The 22,154-nt window shown below is 37.5% G+C and overlaps 1 protein-coding gene across 1 annotated transcript in view; it reads left to right on the top strand.

Moving 5' to 3' along the window:
* The first annotated feature begins 640 nt into the window (after positions 1 to 640).
* ONECUT3 (one cut homeobox 3) overlaps positions 641 to 22,154 on the top strand; it is a 31,486-nt gene continuing 9,972 nt past the window's right edge. Inside the window, exon 1 of the mRNA XM_053455838.1 lies at positions 641 to 1,670. Coding sequence (XP_053311813.1) covers positions 641 to 1,670 — 1,030 coding nt within the window. The remainder of the gene's footprint in view (positions 1,671 to 22,154) is intronic.

Below are 22,154 nucleotides of genomic sequence, written 5' to 3'. Positions count from 1 at the left end.
TATTTAAGCACACTTCTGTATCATCATGTAGGAGGCTGATATATTTATAAAGGACATGACCTTAATGTAATGTACACACACATGCAGTGGTTTGGTTACTGCAGTGTGCGATGTATCCTTGATGAGTTATTTTTTTAAAACCTGGTGTTCTTGCTGATCATTGTATAATGCAAGCATTGTGCTTTCAGAATGCCGGAGGTGGCTTGTCCCAGGTCCTCACACTCTGTGGCGATCAGGAGTAAGACACGGAAAGGTGCTTATCGATGAGCTGAGGGATGCTGACGTCAGGCTGTGCTGGCTGTGAGACTGAGGCTAGCAGGAGGTCTGAGTCTCAGCTCCAATATTATCTGCAGCCTTTTCAGCAACAGACACACCACAGAGCCAGGACCAGCACAATCACTTGAGGGAGAGAGAGAGGACCTCCAGCCAGCAGTAACACACAGCCATTGTATCCAAGGGAAGGAGGGGTCGAGAGAAAGGGAGCAGGAGCAAGGAGAGCTCATCAAGTCATGCAGGATTGACTGCAAAGGGGAAGGTAATCGATGGCAAAGCTTTGAATCTGAATTAGCCTGGAAAGCAAAAGGAGAAGAAAGGAAAGGAGGAGGAGGAGGGGACAAACACAAGGAATCCTGTGAAGAAGATGGAACTTACAATGGAGAATTTAGGGAACCTTCACAGTGTGTCCCATTCCCAAGCCGGGGAGCTGATGAGCTCCTCACATAGCAGGCAGGCCTCCCATAGGAACCTTGTGTCCCATGGTCGACCTGCTATGGTGACAAGCATGGCTTCCATCCTGGACGGAGGGGAGTACAGATCCGAGCATTCCCTTGCTGGTCCTTTGCACCCAGCCATGAACATGTCATGCGAATCACCATCTGGCATGAGCCTAAGTAGCAGCTACACCACGCTTACCCCTCTTCAGCACCTGCCACCTATCTCCACGGTGTCTGATAAATTCCATCACCCACATCACCATCATCACCACCATCACCACCACCAGAGATTGAGTGGGAACGTAAGCGGGAGCTTCACCTTGATGAGGGATGAGAGGGGTTTAACATCGATGGGCAACCTCTATAGTCACTATCCAAAGGACATGGCGACCATGGGGCAACCACTCTCTCCTCTGTCCAACGGCCTAAGCTCGTTGCACAACTCTCAGCAATCATTGGGCCCCTACGGACATGGTGGACATTTAACCAACGACAAAATGTTATCTCCAAACGGCTTCGATTCCCATGCTGCCATGCTTTCCAGAAGCGAGGACCATCTGTCCAGGAGTTTGGGTGCTCCAGGTCCTGGCATGATGCCCACTTTGAACGGAATCCATCCACATGGGCATCATCACGCTTCGTCTAATGGCTCAATCCTCGGTGACAGGGACAGGCAGGCGTCGACTTCAGTGTCTCAGGCTGGTGGCAATGGTCAAGTGGAGGAGATTAACACCAAAGAGGTGGCTCAGAGGATCACGGCCGAGTTGAAGAGGTACAGCATACCCCAAGCCATCTTTGCTCAGAGGATCTTGTGCAGGTCTCAGGGAACCCTGTCTGATCTCCTGAGGAATCCCAAACCTTGGAGTAAGCTTAAGTCTGGACGAGAGACCTTCAGGAGGATGTGGAAGTGGCTCCAGGAGCCAGAGTTCCAAAGAATGTCCGCTCTGAGGCTGGCAGGTAAGAGTATAATTTCATGTACAAAGCATTGTGTATACCAATTTAACTATTTGTAAGTTATTTGCAAACAAAACCAACGCAAAATACTTCAAAAGTGTGAAAATAAATACAATAAAATCACTAAAGTTAATTTAGGTACAAGAAGATGCAGTCATAAATACAAATTCAGTGTTCTACTACTTGATTGGTAGCTTGCTTCAGGAATCATAAACCAGCTGTCACTAGTAGGTGACATGTAGGTGATGCCACCTGCGCTTTGGCAAACAGTTAATCAAATGTAGTACTGATAATGAATCCAAACCCATCCATTCACTATTCTCTCCCTGTCATTTTTATTGTGCCAACTCAGTTTGGCTTCTCATTTTTTTCTGTGGAATGTCAATTAACCCATTCCATGCCAAGCTAGAAAACTTATGAAAGAATGATGTCCGTCCATTAAGAATATATTTCTCTTTACTTGTAAAGGGAAAATGTATTTTTCCCCACTGTCTTGCCTCACTCCTTCCTCAAATATTTCAATCCTCCACTCATCCATGTTGTATTATTGGTCAAGATCGTATTAAAGATATTTTGATAATAACATAATAATTATCACATAGGCTGAAATGAATAATTGGAGATTGAAACCAGAAATTCATTTTATCGGGAAATGCACCATAAAGGGCCAAAAACTCATTCTTCTTGAACTAGATAATCCTGATCAAGGAAATTCGCTTTTCAAAATTTATGAAAAGGGGACACGTATGGTATCCTATACTTCCGACTTTTTTTTAATTTAGAGAATGTATTATTGTGAGGCAGATCTACAGGGTAATAAGGAATTAGTAAGGTTGAAAGAGACCCCAACACGAGGGATATCCAGACGAGAACAGGTGGGTTGAGAAATGCAGAAGATGAGCTGTGAAGCCAACGTGCGCTTCTGCTGTGGGTTTGTCGGAACAAATCAGATAGGAGACTACAAGAACAAAATCATAAGTTTGAGGTTAGTGAGAAAAGGCACCAGGTTAGCGAGGGTTTGTCGGAAAAAAAAAATCAGATAGGAGACTGCAAGAACAAAATCATAAGTTTGAGGGTTAGTGAGAGGTACCAGGTTAGCGAGGTGTGAGGAACCAGGAGGAATCCATACATGGAGCTCCAAGCATCAGAAATATATCAGGGGAGGCCAACCCTGGGCAGATAAGAGGGGAGAAAAGGCTCCCTAGATTCTATCTCAGCTGCTCCTCGGTTTATCGGTTTATCGATCCACATTGGGCCTCATCTTCATCTCACAAATGGCAGATCCAATCAATTATCTATAGCACACAGACAGGGCCACTGGGGATCTGTCCCTCTCCTGTTCCACCAACTCTCATCAAGACACGTCTACTATCTATCTATCTATCTATCTATCTATCTATCTATCTATCTATCTATCTATCTATCTATCTATCTATCTATCTAGCCATCTATTTTACGACATCACACACAATGATTTCATTCATCTGAAATTTAGCTCGGAATAGAAGAGGTGGAGATTTTTTTGGCTTTTTATTTTTTTAGTACAAAAACAGAAGAGGTGCGCTGACTTTTTAATAACCACAGTCAAGTAAAGTTAATAATAATAATAAGCATTTAATTCCACACACAAAACATATTTGATTCCACACAACAAAAATAGACAGCAAACTTAGAAGTCAGAACTGTATTTCGGATACAGAATTGTAATAAGACGCTCAACACTCCAACACACACACATGTGTATACATTCTGTATCCGAAATACAGTTGTAACTTCTAAGTTTGCTGTCTATTTTTGTTGGTCCTTGTCCCTTGTATCTACTGTACCTTGTGCCCCATCTTTCTTCTGGTCACAGTGTTTTTCAGTGATGTATCCTGCAATACCTGTCCTGTATTCCTATGCATTTAGTGTAATTCAGATGGCTGTAATTAGGGCAGGATAGTGGCATACTTTAGTTCCAGTCAATGCCCTATTGAAAAGCAGTTAATAGAATGCAAATTGTTCTGGCTTTACAAGGTTCTGGTAAATAAAGATTTAAACACTGCCACAATTGGCTCTTTAAGTACCTCTCTTGTTCAATCTAATTGAGCAGTTTGAGTTTTATATCTTGCTCACAAATATAAAAATAATCACCTGGAGACCACAAAGATACACGTTCAATGTACAGGAACTGGACAAAGTGCTGCACATAATAAAGATCTATATTATACCCAATCTTAATCGCATGATAATTACTTAAAATAAATAACACAAACCACTATGTGCAGCAATGTATTTGATGAATCCAAAATATATATAGAGAGAGATCAATATTACCTTAAGGGGACAAGAGTTAGTGAATATTCGAATGATGTGTATATTTATTTTCATAATTTGCTTTCTACATTGTTTGTCACTTGGAAAAAACATAGAAATATATATATATATGCATACTCACACCCCTACAGATTTTTTTTTTTTAATCAGCCGAATTTACGTTGCTCTCAGAAATCTTTTTTTTTCTTATTCAATTCCCAGAATCACAATCAATTCCCAAAAAACTTTGGGAGGAATTCCTCTGGTAAAGCGCCTGCTGCAGAATCCCAGCAAATGTATAAAGCGCATTTTTTTTTTGTTTTATTTTAATTTCGAATTGTGTTCACTCACAGATATTTACTAAAGAAATGTGTTGTTATTCTTTGTATGACATTTTAATTCTTGAAAACCTTGTTTTTTTTAAAAGTCGGTTTCAGCTATTTGGAAACGTTTGTAGTGATATAATAAATATACAACATGCATATTGTGTTAGGATATAACAGGCACTCATAAAAAGTGAAACATTAATATTCCATCTATCAATATGTCTATTTACCTATTAATCATCTGTATGGATATGTATACGCAAACATCACACGCACTGTGACCTATGTTTAAACCGATATCCACGTGTTTATTATACACACATCTGTCTATTATATATACACACATACACACACATTTATATCTATATATCTATATATATATCAATATATATATATATAGATATATATATATATAGATATATATATAGATATCTATAGATAGATATATACACACATATAGATAGATAGATAGATAGATAGATAGATAGATAGATAGATAGATAGACAGATAGATAGAGATATAAATATATATGTCTCTGTGTGTGTGGATATAACAAACAAATGTTTTTAAGGAATTTGCATATACTCATACAAATACAATCCGCTGATTACATTTAAACTGGTAATTATATGGAGAGAGAAATTGGTTTGAGTGGGGGATGCAAGAAGTCGAATCAATAAATTCGAATTACTATCCCTAATTCATCACAGTCAGGAGAATCGATTTAATCTTTGGCTTCTTCAAATATTGTTTAGATTGCAAGTTCGAAACAAGTATTGTAAATTTGTAATAGGATATAATATATATATATATATATATATATATATATATATATATATATATATATATACACACACACACACACACACATATATATATATATATATATATATATATATATAAATGCGTTGCATATTTAGATAAGACACCAGAATTTGCTATAAAGAATTCAAATAAATGAGATATACGCAGTCACATTTTATTCTTGCACACAGCCAGTGCCGATTATAAAGACAGTAAAATTGTAATGTGTTAAGAGTTGGCTGGTGTAATGAATCTCTCTTGGCAAGAAACGAGAGATTGGATGTTAATTAGGCAGCAGTGGTGAATCTGTCCCCGAAATTAAAATAAACAAACATTCGTGTCGGCAGGATACGGGTTAATGGGGGAATAAAATATATTCTGTTATATGCGAGAAATGAAGAAAAAAGTGGATCTCATTATGTGTACCAGTTATAAAATATATTTTGTAGTCTATCCTAATAGTGATGATTATTATGTACATGCTACATGTATATGAAATATCGGTGTACACACATATCGCATGTAGCACAGATTGGGGACAACGCTTGAAAAAGCAACAGATTTTTGTTAATGCAGATACACTTATTGGATTGTGATATATCTCCTTTCATTTGAGTGATTGTCATAATATATCCAGACCATTCTTTGTAAGCTTATATGTATACACTATTGATTGCAATTATTCCCCTTACGCCTTAATGTGCCAAAGCAGATCTGCCTCTGAATGCTTTTAGTTTTTTTAAAAATTGAAGTAGGTGGATATGATTTGAATGCATTGTTTTAAAAAAGCCTATATATATATATATATATATATATATATATATATATATACGATATATACCCTATTAATATTCTGCAATGTCTATTTTCCACCAGTTTCTTTGTTCCCAGGAATCTGAGCTTTGCATGCTTTCAGCACTATATATATATATATATATATATATATATATATATATATATATCTAGTGCTCTGTTTTAGAAATGCTCTTATAATTTTAATATTAATGAAAGTATCTTTACAAAACTTTTTTTTTATATTCCTATAATGCTCTTAAAAAATGTATTGAAATGTGATAATCTGTAAATTATTACACATTCTAAATCGTTAGTCTAGCGGCATAGTGCTATTTAGAGATGACTGCAGTTATGTTGGTTGAAATCAGAACCACCAAAGCCTACTGTGGTTCTATAGAACTTTTTCATCATAGAAAGATGTTAATTTAGCAAAACTGGCAGAATGTTTATCAATCTTTTGTTTTATACCTGAATTACATTTTTGATACAGTGCCAGCAGAGTCCATAGTGCTAATAACTTAACAATAAGGTTAAAGTTGACAATTAGGTACCTTGAAGATTCCTAATTTCTCCATGTGTCTGCTCACATTGTGGTAATACCCCTCAACCTCCTGATAATTTATACATTTGCAAGATTTGTTCCCTATTCTGTATAAGTATGCAATAATGCATGTTAATGTTCTTGTTGATTTTCTATATTGTGAGTTTTAATGTTATTCTTCATTTTTCTTTTCCTTATCATAACAGCACTCCATAGTCAACTGGCACCTGAAAAAAAATCCCCAAAGGCAGGCACAATGTCATTGCAGTCAAACAGTATTTCACTGTTAGCTTAAGCTGTTGAATTTGGGAAACTAACAAAATCTATACAGTAGACCAGAGGTGGAACCCATAAATATGTTTACTAATGGAACTGCAGAGTTGAAAAAACATTACTACCAGCACCCTTAAAAACATAGTCTAATGTCCCTGACACCCCTTATAGAAGAATGCATACTAAAGTATTCTGTACGATGCATTTTTCCAAAATAAAAAATAAAAAGTAAAACCCTTATCTGACACAGATGTTATAGCTATGCTGCACAATTCTCTTTGTTCCTCTATGATTTTAATTTTCCTGTCACAGATTGGCTGCTTATGCTGTCAATCAGTGGCAGTAAAGTACTTTCAATTAAATCAATGGGAGTATATTCTGGTCACTGATTCACAACTTAAACAGCCAATCGGTGGGAGGAAAGTGCTCCTAATGAAATCAATGGGAAGACTTTACATATAGCAATGGGATTATAATATACACGTGCATACAGCTTTCAGAGGAGCTAGCACAGGGCATTCAAGTGCATATGATGGCTGGAGTGTCCCTATTAAATGTAATATTCCTTACTTCAAGTAATCAACATTTTGTCTTTTCTGCCTGCAGCTTGAGGGGGGGGGAGGTTTAAAATAAATGATATGTCTTGTAGTTGCAGTGTTTTTTTGTTAGAGAATGGGTTAGACCATAAGTCTGCCCCAAGTCTAGACTTATAGTAAGCACAACTAGACCTACACCCATGTGGAATGGCCTATCTGTCCACAGAAAATGCTAGTTTTAAGTAGAAAAATAATAGTAGTATTTTTTAAATATGTTTATTAAAACTATGAAGTTAAAACTAGGTCAATAAATATTTATTGACCTTGAATCCTAGAAGCCTTTCATGTCTATATCATCCTTACCTAGAACTCCCTGTATTTTCTATTTGTTTTCCAGTTGAGTTGACCTAATGTTTTCTCCTTTTGCACTTTGCAAACTATCTCCTTGCTTTATTGTGTTTTAATAGAGAAAATAAGCACACTTAATCATAATATATGTACCAAGTGTCTTCCTTGGTGGACATCAAACCTAAAATGCAATGAATGAAAGGTTCCCTTGCATTTTTTTGGCAGGTGACCATTATCATAAAATTGATAAAGGCAGCACTGATAAACTATGTAGAGCATAATCAAAATATTGACCTTTCTCAAGTTTTAAATACACCAATCTCTTAGTTGCATCAAGAGAAAATCATGCAATTATTACAGAAGGGTTTTTTTAAAAAAATTATTTTCATATTGATTCTTATCTAGTTCAACCCAGTGCTACAAGCCCCTGTTTCACCTACTCTCTGTATGCACTCTCTGGTCAATGACCTTGAGAGACTTCTTAGGTCTATTCACCGAGTGGAAACTTTTACTGGATTACCAGAAAGCTCAGCTGCCTCAGAGAATAACTTCCATACTGCATTCTGCCTCGTGGGAACCTATTCCCATCATTTCATTAGCATTTTCCACACAAAACGCTAGATGTATAACATTGAGCAAGCTATGACCGCGTCGATGAAAGCATCTTGGCCTGTCCAGCTCAGTGTGGTTTAGTGTAAATCATGTGTTGAATATCACCCCTGTTCCATCAAGCTGTGAGCTGCCTGCAGAGTCTCTTCCAGGCTTGAGCATGGAGATTCATGTACAATGTTACCAATGTATAGCCTTAGAAAAAAATAGCTGCTTGTGTGTTTTTTTTTTTTATATTAAATTGTATATATTTGTATTATTTTTATTTTATGTACCTTAACACCAAATAAGTAATTGTTACTGCTTCAGGTCCTTCCATTCTGTCACCCTTTAACTTCAGTGCTTGAGATGCTTTTATTTCTTTGTGTGAAATGTAATCTTTCAATACTTCACGTGATTACTAAATACATGCCAATCAATCTTCAATGTAACCATACATCTAAGCAATCATGCAGTGACTTTGTTTATATGTATAGCCTTTTGGCTGGCAGTAGTTGTGTTTCTATGTATACAGGGGTATGACAAGTCTTTGCTGGGTCCTGAATAATGTTAGCAGTTGTTTTTTTTTATATATAGGTGTATAGTTAGTTTGTATAGTTGCCCTGGTTTTGCTATCAGTCTATTGCATATCTGCTACATGGCACACAAAACAACGTAGAACCACTACCATGTTCAGGAGGAAATTTAGGAAGTCAATGCATAGAAGTGAAGTGTTATCTAAAATGTATTATTTGCTCAGATGTTTGCTGAATACTTAAATGCTTTTTAATTCCCTAGACTCCACTGCTTCAGTATTAGTGAACATAAGCAGATTTCTGCATTTGTTGATGGGTGTTACAACTCTGATCATGGTAAATCTCAATAAACATTACATTTCCATTATTTAGCCCTTATCGGCAAACACTAGCAACAGTGTGTGGCTGGGGAATGTAGTAACCCGAAGCTAGTGGTGAATTATTATTATTTATTGATTTATATAGTGCCATCATATTCTGCAACGCTGTAGAAATGGGCAAACAGGACATGACAAGTCGTAAATCATGTAACAATTTGGACTTACGGAAAAAAAGGCTGGGAGGGGCTTCTCAAACAATCTATTTCTTATCAATTTTTATACTATTGGTTCATACCTACTTAATTCATCGAACAAAACTGACAATTTTATTAGAAATGTTACAATTGGTTTTGAGTAATAATGCTACGTAAATGCAATGATAAGTCCATTGGGCTCGTTACAATAGACCCAATTAATAACAATAATAAAATTGCCCTAATGGAAAATATGGGTGTTAATAAATATTAGAGCTCTATACTATTATTATAAACGCATAAAATATTTAAATATCCTGAAGGTCTAATCTAAATTAAAATAATGGTCAATTTGTGTCATTTTAAAATGTGTATGTATTTGCTTGGCACAAGTGTAGAGCGTCACCGCATACGAGATATGTGGTTGGTTGCCTGTGCCCAATTTACAACCACGTAGCTTCTTAATTAACCTAAAAGGGTTAATCTTTTACCTAACGATAACCTTCTGGTTTGGTTTAGGGAAAACGCACTTGCTTGTAAGCTCATTATAGTGTATAGCACTGCGGTACATGTTGATACTATAAATAATAACTCATAGGGTGTCCATGCACTGCTGTTTTCATTAACAGGGACAAGACATATTTAATGCTTAAACCATTTACTTAGAACCCAATAGTCTCTTCCAGAAACCATCAGACCTGTTTTTTTTTTATGTACCCATCTATAATAAAACCAGTATCCTCAGATGCTCGCTACTCTGTACAATGGCAGATTCTGTTCACATTGCTGGAGCAGAAAATTGACTCTGCCAACCATCTTTATTCTCTTTTTTTTGTGCTGTGTGTTATATACAGCCGGCTGCTCAGAGACCTGATCTATAGCTGGTTTGAACTGAATCTGTATTGATTTCTACCCAAGCTTTGCAGAGAAAGGAGCCCACCCCCTCTCTATCCACAGAGTCACAAACCAGCATGGCCCCTGCTTTAACTGTGATCAAGCAAACTCAACTCCCCAACCACCTCTTGGAAAATGTTATTACACACGCAGCTAAGGATGTGCAGTACATCAAAATAAGGGTAGTGGGGAGGAAGGAGGTGGCCGATTTATAGACCTATCCAGTGGACTCATTAAGGACCTGCAGATTTCTGTGTTCTGGGATTCAGGGAGATTCTACAACCAAATATTAGATGCTTAAACCTTTAGTTGCCTGAACTGTTTGCAGAGATATGTCCAAGAGTGTTTGGATTAACTTGATAAACAGTTCACATAATGTGTATAGCAGTACACACTGGATTTACTATTGTATTTTTTTTCTTATAAGCTCCTTTCTTTTGATGTGTCCGTTTTTAGGTGTGCACATTTTGATGCAGTGGGAATCTAAAATTTCCTGTTAATACTTTATCCCATTCCAATCCTGATGTTCATGTGTTCACAAACTTAAGACTATTTCTAGTTGTCTTCTCTGTGATCCCTTATACCACACCAATAAATGTTTTTATGTTTTAAGAAAATGCCATACGGAGATAGTACTGAATGGAACCATATAAAAGTTTTTAAACTTCAAGATGCATGGTGTGTACCTTGTGGCTTTGTAGGAATCTCTGAATTTGCCGCAATTCGGTAAATTTGCAATTCATACAAATCCAAATGCACAAGTCTAATAGTTAGTAAGATTTTTTTTTAAAGAAGGCTTGAGTCAAACTGTTCCGCGATATTCCTTATTACACTTGGGCTTATTCACTAAAGGGATAGTTGACAGAAGAGTTTGCAGAGTTTTCGGTTTTAACTCCCTCACTTTACTATTCATTGTGAAGGGCCAACACTGGCATGTTTCTCTAGTAAAAATGCTGAGCTGGCCCTCCATAATGCATCAGTCAATGAGTGAGGAGACTTTGGAGACATGTCACCCATTTAACCATACATTATACAGGGCCAGCCAAGCTCTTCCTGCAGCAGACTCTTACTAGGTGTAGCTCTTCATAATTTGTAGTGAAGCCAGGGAGCTGAAACCATAACTCTCCTGAAAACTCTGCTGTCAACGCTCTCTTTTGCTAATAGACCTCTAGTTGTCTTTGATGATGCCTTTACAAGATGGCAAGCTCAGGCCATGCGTTTGCCATTGAGCAGTGAAATAACAGTACATACTTTCACAAAATCAGAACTATAAGGCCTTGGTTATAGGCAAAATAGTATATGACAGATTTTAATAAAGGTTCCGTACTGTCACAGGTCACTGTTGAAGTTGTTAGTGAAGGATACCAACGGCTCCTATGTCAGTAGGCACCAGAAATGGTTTAGATGAGAACAAAGCCGGTGCACTCCAGAAAGACACAGCTTACTACTGACTACAATAAATGATGCATTGTCATATTGCTGCCACTTAATAGCTTGTGGCTGCTGTGATTTACTTATCTATCCATGTGTTCCAACATTAAATATTGTCAGAAATGGAAGTGACAATTAAACTGACAAAGAAATTTAGAACAATTGAGTCAAATCTAGATAATGATTAAATTAATCATTAAAATAACCATTTACAAATATTACACCATTGAAAAATTGTGTTAATCCCCACAAATATCCTGTGTGTCTTTATCTCCCTGAATTCTCTATACATATGGTCACATAAACGTATTGTTGTGTACATTTGTGCAATGCAACAGCAATGTTTTCTTTTGCCGTAAGCAGTGGTGTTTTTATACCCTGTGCCTCGTGTTTTACCTAACATAACTGCTAGACTATTTCAGATAACTGATATATTTTCCAATACTGGAATGGTGGGCACGTTGCCAGGTGTTTTCTCTATGGTGTCACACAATGGTATTCACAATTGTACACATAATATTATGCAGAAAAGACTGTAGGCATACACATACGTGGTCAAAGATCATCTGGTAACTTTTCTGACTCCGTCTATAAATAAGAGGGAGTATACTGATGCCCATGAACTCTCCTTCTGGAATTCACTGGAATGAGCGGGAAAGGATGCCTGTAAGGCCAATAGCTGCACGCCTGTACTGCTTAGTACACAGAGGTGCTACATAAAGAGTGCTGGGCAAGCACACAGTGCACATGCAGTTCTTGCAGGGCAGGTCTAGGGTTTCATAGATGGAACTCTCAGTGCTGTGTCCTGTAGACCCTCACATGCCACCTTGAACCAGAGGAGGGGGATATCTGAAGAAGAGCAGCAGTAGCTGGATAAAGTGGATACAGGGACAGAGACTGTGGTAGGAGTAGAGGTACACTAAATGGAGGGAGACACATAGTGGCAGGAAGGAATTTCCCAAATTTGGGAAATAGTCCCAATAGTTGTGGAAATACGGTAGTCTTCAAGGGACGGAATGATCAAGCTGCAGTGGATGGGATAAAAGCAGGGGGAAAGTCTGCAGGGATTGACATGAAGATCCACAGGATAGAGTGGGTGAAACAACGTCAATGGATAAGCTGTTGCAGAGATTGGGTGAGTAGCCTGTTTGTATTTTGGGACAGTGTGTGTGATCAAAGGCAACAAGTTAAAGTGAATTGAGGTTGGAATTAAGATATTGAAGAAGTTGCAGGTAAGAAGGAGAGCCTGTCTCAGATATGACAGCATAAACAAAGGCAGGAAAGGGATAGATGTGGCTAGAAATAGTCTTGGGCTTAATTTATGATTGCCTTTGATACCATACGTAGGTATGACATGTGAACTGTCCATGGTGATAAAATCTGAGCAATATTAAGTTTAGGCCGATTTTTAAAATTGTTTTTGGATACTTTTGCTACCTAGTGGGAGACACATTACCATGAGTTGTTTCTTAATTTTGCTGCAGTCAAAATCTTTTCATACTGTCGGTGAAATACTACAATGGAGCTGGCACTCCTTTTTATTTCTATTATCTGCAGTACCTGTGAGGTTGAATCATTTATCAAGTCTGTCTCATGTGTCATCTATGTCTCGAAAATGGCTAATGTGTTCGCTATAAGTATAATTCCTGAGTAAAAAATATATTTTTTTATAATCTTTATCTTAGTAAGAGACAATAGGTACTTCACCCAGGAGTAAAGTTTCGTGCCAAGGGGGTACAGAGAAGATGAAAATACTCCAAAAGAACAGTATTAAAAATTCCATGGTTTTTTCCATGCTTTTTTTTTAACCTTTATACATACAAACAAAAAACACTCCCAAAAATCCAAACCCGACAAATACCTAAGAGTAACACATGAAAAAGAAAAAAGGGGGCTATCAAGTCCATAGATGAGTAAGGGTTCAAGAACCCAAAGAGAAAGACAGAGGAGGCTGTCAAAAGTAGCCATTATAGCATTGTCTTGCTGTTTAAAAAGGTCATTTCTTTTTTCTTGAAGGTGTTAGCAATTAAAGACAAGTTCCAGAGAAGCATTTTTCAGTTGTTCTTACATACTGGTATTTTATCACACCTAGTCGGGGAAGGTGCAGGCGCGGAATGACCTTTGGCTCAGTTTGAGGAGACTCATTTAGTTGATAAGTTGCAGACATCTTCTTAAAGTATGGTTATTAAACTCTCATTGCTGGAGCCTAGTAAAAGGTGTGTGAGTATAATGGTTTGGCATAGAGATAAAGGGGCAAATTAACTAAGCACCATGAAGCCATAACTGAGCTTTGGCAGGAATTTTCTTACAGTGAAAAAAAATCTGTATATTTGCTCTTCAGTGTCTTCACATACTGCTTCTATGAATAAAATGCTATATGATTCCACAAATAGGACAGTGTGCAAATTACATTTCCCTCCTCTTAAAAACCAGGCGCGTTCAACTAGATTATGCTTGGTCAAAGTCATTTTCCATTTATCTAAAGATATTTTACAATTCTTTAGCAGATTATATTCACAAATGAGAAAACTTAAAGGTTTAAAAAAACTTTCCTAGGAAATAAAATAGGTAAATTGATGTTAATCGAACATAGCACCATATAAAAACATCTCTTGTAGTTTGGACACAATGAATGAGGTCACCTATTCTATGGTAGACTTCGGCTGTGGTATAAAAAAGGCACCAACTAAGTTGACTGGATAAAGTCAAGTATTATGGTGGACACTTGATTTGGGAACTGTGACTAGTAGATGAAATTGAGGATACCAGGCCTCGACTAGCCATTTGGCACACTGGGCAAATGCCTGGTAGGATGCTGACCGACATCACTCCACACTCACCTTATCTAATGCTGGAGCTACAGCGCTACAGTGTTTGCCCACTGACTTGATTTGTTTATGAACATAAAAAAATCTTATATCCAGTCATTGACTGCGCTTACATCATTGGCGGCTGCTGACCTATTGACCCCGGAAGGCCTCGTCATCACCAATCTGACCCTGTAGGACCTATACGCTGTATTTGGGGAAATACTAAAGAAATAAGTACATGTATACTAAAAGTGTTATCAGAAATAAACTTATTTTATCTGACAAATAAACATGTCAGTGCTGCTATTTTAAAGGTGGTATTCGATAAAAATAAATTGGCTGCTGAGGACCCTTTTCCCGCCATTAATATTTTTAATGGCAAAGAAAGCAAAAAAGGTTTGCTTCTGAAATATTATTTACCTTTAGACAACTGGTTTTCAAAGGGACAAACAGAATCCATGGACAGAAGTCTTAGTCTCTAAAACAGAGATATCTAATACCCTTTCAAAGGAAATAAGACATTTTGAGAGGATTTGGTTTCCCAGGAGTGACTGTCCCTCCACAAGCTATACATTTGTATGGTATGCAACAAAATTTGACTATGTTTAGTTTTATGTGGTGTTACACATGCTTGTAATTGTGGAATGGCTGTTCATATTAATAGTCAAGTGTTATAAAAATGAAACAGCCGTGATATATCGTGCATCTTGCCCTTAGTGGAAGCATAAAGAAGAAGACCTATGATACAAGTAATAGAAAGAGTAAGTGTATATAAAGCATGTGTTGTTTGTCAGGCAGTGAAATTTTTAATATTTGGAGATGTTTAGTTTACATATTTGCCTAGAGGAAGTTTTGGCCTGTGGCAGAATGTAATAGAACTGCATGCTTTCTCTATTCTCCTCACTCACCCTTACCAAGGCTTTCTGAGTCAATAAACAACAATCAGCAACTTAACAGCAGGGAAGAAGCAAACTAAAGGGGAGAATAGAAATTTAGATTCTGATTGTAATAAATTAAGATAGCTGGTCCCATCACATATAAAAATGTGGGTTTCTAAGGCATATATGACTTAATGTTATCTCTGTACTGTTCACCCACTGTTACAAAAGATGTCTAAACTAATAAATAACAATCGGTAACTTAACAAAAGGGAAGAGACAAATTAAAGTGACGGATTAGACTACACTTCTGATGAGTGAGTGTGAGTCATTCCGAATGCTTTGTTCCTCTGGGGGATATCAGCCTTCCAGTAATTCAGAATCCCACTGTACAAAATAAATTTTGCTGGTGTGATTCTCGCAAATACTAGCTTTCCTACTGTTAAACCACACACACATGTCATTTAATACCCACAAGCCTGAAACAAACTCAAGGGATCACTAATTATGAAATGGATCTCTTGTGTTGATAGCTTTCATACATCGTGTTGTCTTGCTATCCAGTCAGATTTTGCGGCTGCTTGACTTCCAGATTTAAACATGTGATGGCTCTGAGAATTTTGAGGTCAATACAATAAAATGAGAGCCTACTTATGCTACAGCGATTGATTAGGCCTAGCACGTATGACAGGATGTGCCCTTTGTGGTCACTATTATATAAATGTAATGGATAAAAACAAGCAAACAAAATGGCTCCTTTTTTTTATATGCATCTATCATTAATTTGTACGACAATATATACTGACAGACGGTCTGAGTACCTGCTTGAATCATGGAAAAGAAAGGATTGTCTAGTGAAAATCAAATACTTTCCATAATCAATAAACTTAGGAAACCATTTGTGTTTAGCTACAGAGTAATGTCTTGTTTTATAAAGCTGGACTCTACTGACTACCTGAGTTCATAATTCCCCGGTTGTCACCACAAATCGTCAAGTTTGGATCTGCTTAGGCAAACTCACTGTCTATACTGTATGTACACGTAGAGTCATTTTTATGAGCACTGGTGGGGCACAATGCTATAAGTGAAATAACATTCTTAATCTTACCAATTTAGAAATACCCTCTAGATTTCAATTTTATTAATAAAGACCACTTTGGAGAAGAGTTAACCATGGGTATGACATGTATTTGACAAACTGCGTGCGCTTTCTCCAAAAGTACTGAAACAGAGATTGGACTTGGGAGCTATGATAAACTTGTTAAAGGATTTCAGAATTGTGCAACAGAGTGAAAGGGTGCTGGGTCACATAGAACAACTTAGCAACTTGATTTTATATGGATTGCGATATAATTGAATGTTTGAGAAAGCAGAACATTTCTAGAAAGAGTTGAATGATATAAGTGTTACCTTACTCTTCACAATAAGGGAATTGGTTAAGCATTCACAAAATAAACAGTATGAGAACTTATTATACAGACATAAAAATGCACATAGGAGAAGACTTAAAGGCCCGAAGACAAAGAGGCTGATGTTTTATCAAGTTAGGAAAGGCATATGTATGGCGTGAGACTGGCTGAAACTACTATTCAATGGTGAATCATTTTCACATAATTTATTTTAGTGTAGCTAGAGAAGGAGAAGAGTGCTTGGCTTATCAGGGTTTAACTGTCAGGAAAGTTCGATGGTATTGATAACATGATAGCAAGAAGGGCAGTAACTGGAACCCACTCTGTCATTATGTAAAGATTCTCCTTTTAATCTAAACACTAAATTTGTCTTCATTGAGATATAATATGGCATTATCTCATGGGCAATTGAGTTGTATTGTTTGTGCTCTGTTTAAACATTATGCTGATCCTGCCCAGTAGTCCATTTTTACCTGTTGTGGTGTAAATGCATGTATTATATCTTTCTATAAGGCTATATTAAAACTGCCTGCCAATTGCTCCATATAAATATGAACATTGTTAACGTTATGAATGTTCATTATGCTCATGTATTTTATTTTACTAACACACTACAGTAGGGGCATCCAACAGTAGCGGCTTGCAGGCCAAATGTGGGCCGCTGGACCTCGAGGTGCAGCCCACGTGAGATCTGCAGCCAGGGCCCTGCTGCCTACCTGTGGGTTGCTCGCACACACTGTGCAATGAGGTGTCTTTTGTACTGCACAGGGGAAGCGGAACCCAGCAGAGTCACGTGAATTTATATCACATCACATTACTCTGCTCCATTGCTGTTTCCGTTGTGCAGTACAGGGGAAGTTGCTCGTACAGAATGCGAACAACGCAGAGGGAAGCAGTGGCCTCAACGTAAGTCTACGAGCAGCACAGAGAGAGCTGCAGTGCAGATAAGGGAAGGGGAGGGTGTATGAATGAGTATGCATGAATGAGTATGCATGATTGATGAATCTGTGAATTAATTATTATATGAATGAGTGTGTGTGTGATAGCATGGAAGTGGGTGGCATGGCACAGGCAGGCTGTACGTGATGTGCAGACCCCATAGTGCTGGCGGCATCAATACACAAGGGGGGCATCTAGCCAGGTTTCAGCATGTATTGGCTGACTTGGAATGATAGGAGTGTGAATGCTAACAGCAATCACAGTCCTATCATGCCCAGGTTCCAGCATTTACTGGTTGCCTGGGCATGATAGGAGTGTGATTGCTGTTTTTTATTTTATTTTGAAAGTTTCGGTTTCAGCTTCGGCTAAGTGAATCATGAATTTTCGGTTTCGGGCCAGAATTTTAATTTTGGTGCATCCCTAGAGCAAAAAGAATTATTTAGTTTTTACTTATCCAGAATCCTGAATTTGTAGTAACTTCGGAGGAATAAACTTTCTAGGCCCAGAAATCAGTGAGGGGAAAAGTAAAGGTTTTGTGTCATTTACTTTATTTCAATCTGCATATCTAATTTAAGGCCATATTTAGTGAGTGCGACCCACGCATGTATAGAATTCTGATGAAGTGTCCCATTGCAGAAAAAACTCGGACATCCCTGCACCACAGCAACACTGTGTACCACTTGTTGGGATACATTTGATGGGATTTTGTATTTTCTTTTCAGGCATTGCACTGAATGCTACATGCAAAAGTAGATGTGGGGTGAAGTGTTTTTTTTTTTATATTATCAACGCCAACAGAAGCAAACGTGGGGTCAAAACTCTCATGGATCCTAGGACTTGGCCAACAAAATGCATTGAATAGTTTGGTGTGGCACGTGTGCTCTGAATTCAGTTGACACCATACTTCAATGTAAAAGCTGCTTAGCAAATAGTAAATTTAACACTTGTATGATCTGATTGCAAATTTGACAGGTTCACTCTTTGAATTGCATCCAGCTTCAGGGGTCATGAATCCAGTGGAAGAGAGAGAAAGAGTATAAATAGGGCAGGAGAGAGAAAAATAACTGTAGACAGGGAAGAGAGTGGAGTAGGAGTAATGGAGTGATTGAGACTTGAGTATAACGTCTCTGGTATAGAGAGCTGACAGTGGTAGTGAGGCAACACATTATAGGTGTGTTGAACTTTATCATAAAGAGGGGACGTTTTTGTAAATTGTCATCATCATCAGATGACCCACAAATCGATGAAGATTCTGTATATAAGGCACAAAGTGAAAAAATAAGTGAATCAATACATTAAGCTCTAAACAACACACACTTGTCGAACAAGCTACAGAACACAGAAATTATCTGATACTGAAGAAAATTATACTTCTAATACTGTTCTACTAATATGTTGGGCCATTAGCAGCAGTCACTCCAAGATCTCTTGATGCCACATGTTCACCGATCCGATCTGCCTGTTTGAGTAAAGGAAGGAAGTAGTGAACTAAAGTTATGGGCTTTAAATATTACAACTAAAGGCAACAGTGAAATCTATTATTAATAAAATAATAATAATTAACAAATTATTATTATTATATTATATATTATATATATATATACATTCGTCTTCAGCATGGGATTAGAGCCAATTTGAAAGGACACATTTTTTGCCACAAGAAGCCTCAGGGCCTCCATTCACCACAGGAACTGCAGGCTTCTTTGTTAAGCCTCACTTTGCTCAGTAGTAAGTTAAAGGAAGACTTGTGGGTAGTACACGAAGCTCTGATTTAGTTCTTTTAACTTTTTAGATGAACAGAAATGTTACTGACCCCTCAAACTAGATCACAACTAATTGTTGTCACAGGAAGTGCAGAGATTAATGACTGAAGGCCTCGTCAAGACAATTAAATTTTCAGGTGTCAGGGATTTTAACCCTGTCATCCAGCATATGCTAAATACTTGCAAAAAAAAAGATAGCCTTTTCTTCTTTAAATCTGATTTTATGGTATAAATCTGATTGTGACAGATATCAAATAGTTAAAACACTGATAGTGTTTTAGTGATACCAGGGTCTTTTTAGCACATATAGAAGTCTACCATACCTAGCTGAGAGAGGCAATGTTGAGTGCGAATGGATGATTAAGAAAATCTATAGATGAATAATAACACATAAATAAAGCAAACATCTTCCCGTCGCTTAAGTGACTTTCTGTGTATGTGAAGAAGGCAGCCTCCCCATATCTCATTATCTCTGGCCAAGTCTTAACAACCCCTAGACACGTAATTATCAGACCAGTGTGCCAGTAATATCAAACATGTAGTTAACGCTTCTCCAGGGGGTATCAATAAAATTGACAGTTCTAGGCAGTATTGATTCTTTCTTCTTCTCCCTGCGTTTCTTTTATCCCTTCCCCCTCTTCTAGAGACCCAACAAAACAGAGCATTAAATAGAGATAGATAGATAGATAGATAGATAGATAGATAGATAGATCTGATATATCCATTGATGATTCGTCTCTTTTTAGTAAGGACAAATTAAAATGAATGTTCGGTGAAAGCACTGTTTCCATAAGCTATTAACATGTGAAACAGAAATACAAAAATGTGCCGATCATATCTTGTCATTTACATCTTGATCTGCAATGTTATGCTCTTAGATGTCTGGATTATTTTCATATTATGAAATAGTTATGTTTCTCTCATTCATCATCATCTAATTCCTTTGCTGTCAGGGCCCCTAATTTGAGATTGGATTAGGATTTAGCCAATATCTCTTGTCAGTGTATTAGACACTTTCACTGGTGAACCTTTGTCTTTAACATTACCTGGAATTGGGTTTTAAAATAACTCAAAGTAATATACAGTAACCCTTCCACTGAAAGGTTGTGCCATGTTCAAGCATCCATTATGTAAATTAGCATGACCTCAAAGTTTCTCTTTTCGCTTGCTATATGACCTCTCACTAAAATATACTTTGGTGAATCTGTTATCCCAGATCAAATTAATGAATATCAAATCTGTGTTTAAACGCTAAACCCCATTTTTAATCTAGATTGGGAAGGTTTTTAATCATCCTCAAATGTAGGTGATTAGCTACCACATGGAAATAAATCTCGGATATCTGTAAATTGCAGATTGGCTGCATTAATAAAAAATGTAATATATTTATTGATTTTGAGCAAGCCCTTCACCATGGCAACAGCAGAATGCAGTTATCCTTTCTAACATCTTGGCAAGGACACTTGCCTCATGTATACAAATGTATTATTATTTCTTATTTATCAAGCTTTAATAGATTCATTAGAATAAGAGTACTTTATATTCCATATTTCCATATTTCTAAATACAACATAGCTGGAACAACACAAAGGTAGCTCACTTAATTTAACACATTGATTAACTATTTTTAGTTATGCTGATACAAAAGTGTTAATTCCAATTTACTGGGTGCTAAAATCCAAATATGCAAATATAAATTCACGCGTCACATCAAGTTACCCGGTAGGAGGTAAGAACAGAACAATGTTACTTACCTAATATGAAATGGCTGAACATCCATACCACGTTTGTGTAGACTTCCTATTCGTCATCCCATTAAACCTTTATAGGGTCATACCCCTAACATTTCGGGATACTTGTGTTGGGGGGGGTGGTGTGGGCTGGACTGATGCTAGAGAAAGTGGGGCTGATACAGTAGGTGGGTAGAGTGAGGGACATGGCCACTTGCCCACTTAACAGGAAGAGCCACTTCGCAGCTCTCAACTTTACAGTGAAGCGAGGTGGTCACGCGGCAGCTGCAATGGAGCACAGTATGTAGGGAGCTCAACCCATAAAATAGGGGGAGAGTGACTTGCCTTCTTAAACCTCAATGCCAATACACCTTATTTCAAGTAAAACTATTTTTTAGAGTTTTAAAAAAAGGTTGGTGGCCAAGTAAGAGTTCAAAGGGGGACCCAGATCCTTCTGATCCTCTTTCATACCTTGAATCTTTTTGTAGCATTTTAAACTATTTGGTATAACTATTACAAATTTAGCAACAGAGAAACTGCTAGTATGATTTGTCTAATTTGCAGTCAATACAAAAAAGCAAAACTGGTTGTGGAATTACCTACGGATTGTCTATAATGCCTCCACGTCAACCAAACCTTCCACTAAAAAGTCACTAGCTTGACCACTTGAAATGCTGAAAGGTTTATCCATTTTTTACCGAAGTTCCATTCATTTTCTAAATAACTTGTACTGCATTTTTTTCTACACCATTTGTGCAAATGTTGTAGCAACATGGAGCAACACAGCTAGCATCTTTTTTCCGGTCTCAGTTACTGTCCCATTATATACCCTACACATATCTATAGTCAGGGCCGGCCCTATAATGGGGCAGACTTGGGGGGGGGGCGTTTTAAACTTCGCCCCAGGCGGCGTTAAGTCTTCGGCGGGCCCTGTCTATAGTCTCTAAACCCAATTATGTTTGAAGTCTCGTCTAACCTTTGTGAACTATAACATTGAAATGATTTTGCACCATACAATAAGATTTTTGCAAAATGTAATGTTCTAAATTACTATGACATCTATATGTATGCTAAAA

The sequence above is a fragment of the Spea bombifrons genome, chromosome 1 (genome assembly GCF_027358695.1).
Source record: "Spea bombifrons isolate aSpeBom1 chromosome 1, aSpeBom1.2.pri, whole genome shotgun sequence".
NCBI lineage: Eukaryota > Metazoa > Chordata > Amphibia > Anura > Pelobatidae > Spea > Spea bombifrons.
Note: the sequence above shows the minus strand (reverse complement) of the source record. Positions and strands in the feature narration are given on the sequence as shown.